Source organism: Montipora capricornis, chromosome 7, assembly GCF_036669925.1.
Source record: "Montipora capricornis isolate CH-2021 chromosome 7, ASM3666992v2, whole genome shotgun sequence".
In the NCBI taxonomy this organism is placed as follows: Eukaryota; Metazoa; Cnidaria; class Anthozoa; order Scleractinia; family Acroporidae; genus Montipora; species Montipora capricornis.
In genome coordinates, this window is record NC_090889.1 from 26,249,552 (window position 1) to 26,252,051 (window position 2,500).

Sequence of the window (2,500 nt, forward strand, 5' to 3'; positions counted from 1 at the left end):
GGATAAAGCAATCTTCAGGGCTTTCCTCCTGGAGATACAAATATGGCATCCTGACCATAACGAAGAAGGCGATATGCAAATTGTCAAAGAGTTGATCATGGCCTATGATGTTTTAAAAGACCGAGAAAAACGTGCGCGATACAACAACTTGGTCGACTTTGATAAGGGGTGGCTGTCGGGGAAACGGTTCAAGGCTGTGTTTTGGCCGGAATGCGAAACACCTGCTCAACGTCTGGCGTGGATTAAGAGGATGGGTCTGCTTGCTTTATCGGCTGGTCTTACTATCGCAGGCATTGTGTCGGTCGTTCTTACCGCTGGCTGGTCGTCTCCTTTCCTGATTGGTACTATTGAAGGAGGGGTAAACTCGCTATGCGAGACTGTTAGCAAGAAGGCAGTCTTGGATGGGTGCGATGTTAAAAAATGGCTCATGTCTACACAGATTGGATATCTTCTTGCCTTTCTGCCCGGTGGAGCCGCTATAGCAACAGCTGCCCTGGAGACTGCGGCCGTCTCAGTTGCTGAGCTGAAGGGAATAAGATTAGCCATTGCCGCTGGTTGTGCAATTGTATCATCCCTTGGTAAAGATGCAAAAAGACGATTCATCGATGGTGAGGAAATCACAATAAAGCAGGCACTCGGTCATGCAGCATGTCAGTGCGCAGCAGCTGTCGCGGCAACGCTTGCAGTTACAGTGGGCGAAGTTGGTTCTGCAATACCCGTCAATGATGAGGCCGCACTGGACGAAATTGGTGAGCAGGGAGCGTCACTTCCCGATCAAGCAAAGCACTTAATAAAGCGCATTCCAGAACCATTAACCAAGGGAGTCATAAGAGTTGCAATTGAGAAAGCTGGTGAGATTGCTGAAAAGCAATTAGAATTTCCAGAAACAATTACACCCTTAAACCTCCCGGGTGTTGTTGTGATTGAGAAGGCTGTGGAGCTATTAGAGAATTTGGAGGATCTAAGCTCTGAAGAGGAAAATCCAGCTGGCTCAGAATCAAGCCATGAAGTTGTTGACATTATTGACAAGCGAGAACGACGAAAAAGGCCCAAATTTGCAGTCATGAAATACGTATCTGATGGTTGGTGGTACTCAGGGCTCTCCAAAATGGTTGTGAAGTTCCTACTGAACGGCAAGAAATTTACAAAGGAAGTAACAGGAAAGAGACAGCAGGTTAAAATCCATAGCCGTGCGACGCAAATCGAAGTGTCCTTCAAAATATGGCGGCCTCCTTGGGGTGACATTTTAAAATATGATCGTTTCAAAAGATGCTGGTGTGAGCCTAAAGAGCCACACGTGTTTCGCTACCCAACTCCAGTACATCGCACGTTTACCACTGAAGGTTCTTTGTGGTTGGAGGCAGTGATGAAGGTGACAGACGAACATCACAATGAAACAGAAGACATGTGAACAATTCCATCGAGGGCTTTCTCTTTTGTCTACGGCATGGCATGGCACGACCGAACGACAAAATATATATAACGAACTTCACAAAACTTTATTTAGCTATCGTTATCATCTTCTATGATATTTGAAGTGAGGATTAGATTAAAAATCTTGATCAACTTTATATCAATACCATGAATGACGCATAAATAGCGGAAAAATGCTAAGTAAAGGAGGCTGAGGAGGCTTAACAAAAAAGACCTTTTTATCTCCGTTAAGCGTTGTCTGACCGACCCAAATTTTTGGCATTTTCCAAAAAAAAGGTTAAACCATTTTCCACTTTAAATAATTCTTTTAATCTGAGAAATGAGCATAGAGAAAAACAGTAACAGCATAGAAAAAACACTTCTTAATTGTACATAACCAACTTTTCCACCAAAATTGATTTTGGCTTCATGTCTTGTTGTTTCCAGGCTCCACAGCACTGATGTTGGGGTACCAGGCCTCCGATTCCAAGACTTCTTGTGATTTTTTTTTAGGTTTTTTTTTTTTTCAATCTGACTGACCGACCGACCCATACATACATTTATTGAAGCTCCACCATAGGGGCTTTTCAGCCACAATGTAAAAAATAGTCATGAATAAATTACCTACAATAGTATAAAAATGGAGATGGACATAAAAATAGAATATAATAAATAAAGCCAAGAAATTATATACAATTGGGGGAAAGAGGTCTTAAAGTTCCTTGAATAGTTTCATTAAATTCTTTTTAAAATTATTTAACGAGGTAGCATCTCTAACGGATTTTGGAACCTCGTTCCATGCTTTGGCTCCACGAAAGCTGAAAAATCGTTGCCCTGTGGCAAGGCGACATTTGATCAAGTCCAAGTCGTTTCTGTTCCTTGTGGCTCGGCCATGGATCTGAGAGCGCTTCTCGAACCTCTTTGATAGATACGCAGGAGCGCCTTCGTTAAGGCATTTATACATCATGACACAGTCATTAAACTTGAGTTTATGGTTGATTTCCAGCCATCCTAATGATTTTAGTCCCTCGCAGATGTGATCGTATTTCTTCAAGCCAAGGACGATTCTTGTCGCAAAGTTTTGAAG

The 2,500-nt window shown here is 42.6% G+C and overlaps 1 protein-coding gene and 1 long non-coding RNA gene across 4 annotated transcripts in view; one reads left to right on the forward strand and one right to left on the reverse strand.

Annotated features, from left to right (window-relative positions):
• Window positions 1-2,500, forward strand: part of LOC138056656 (glucose-6-phosphate exchanger SLC37A2-like) — a 33,533-nt gene that overhangs the window by 16,717 nt on the left and 14,316 nt on the right. For 2 of the 3 annotated variants that reach the window (XM_068902515.1, XM_068902514.1), the window contains one exon: window positions 1-2,106. This exon is cut by the window's left edge and continues 462 nt beyond it. The exons of the other annotated variant lie outside the window; for it this stretch is intronic. In XM_068902515.1, coding sequence (XP_068758616.1) covers window positions 1-1,411 — 1,411 coding nt within the window. In that variant the 3' untranslated portion in view covers window positions 1,412-2,106. Of the gene's footprint in view, window positions 2,107-2,500 lie in introns of those variants that run through there. 3 annotated transcript variants of the gene reach the window in all.
• The window catches only part of LOC138056664 (uncharacterized), a 9,345-nt gene continuing 8,956 nt past the window's right edge, over window positions 2,112-2,500 (reverse strand). The window contains exon 2 of the long non-coding RNA XR_011133501.1: window positions 2,112-2,500. This exon is cut by the window's right edge and continues 1,209 nt beyond it. This is a non-coding gene — a long non-coding RNA (uncharacterized lncRNA).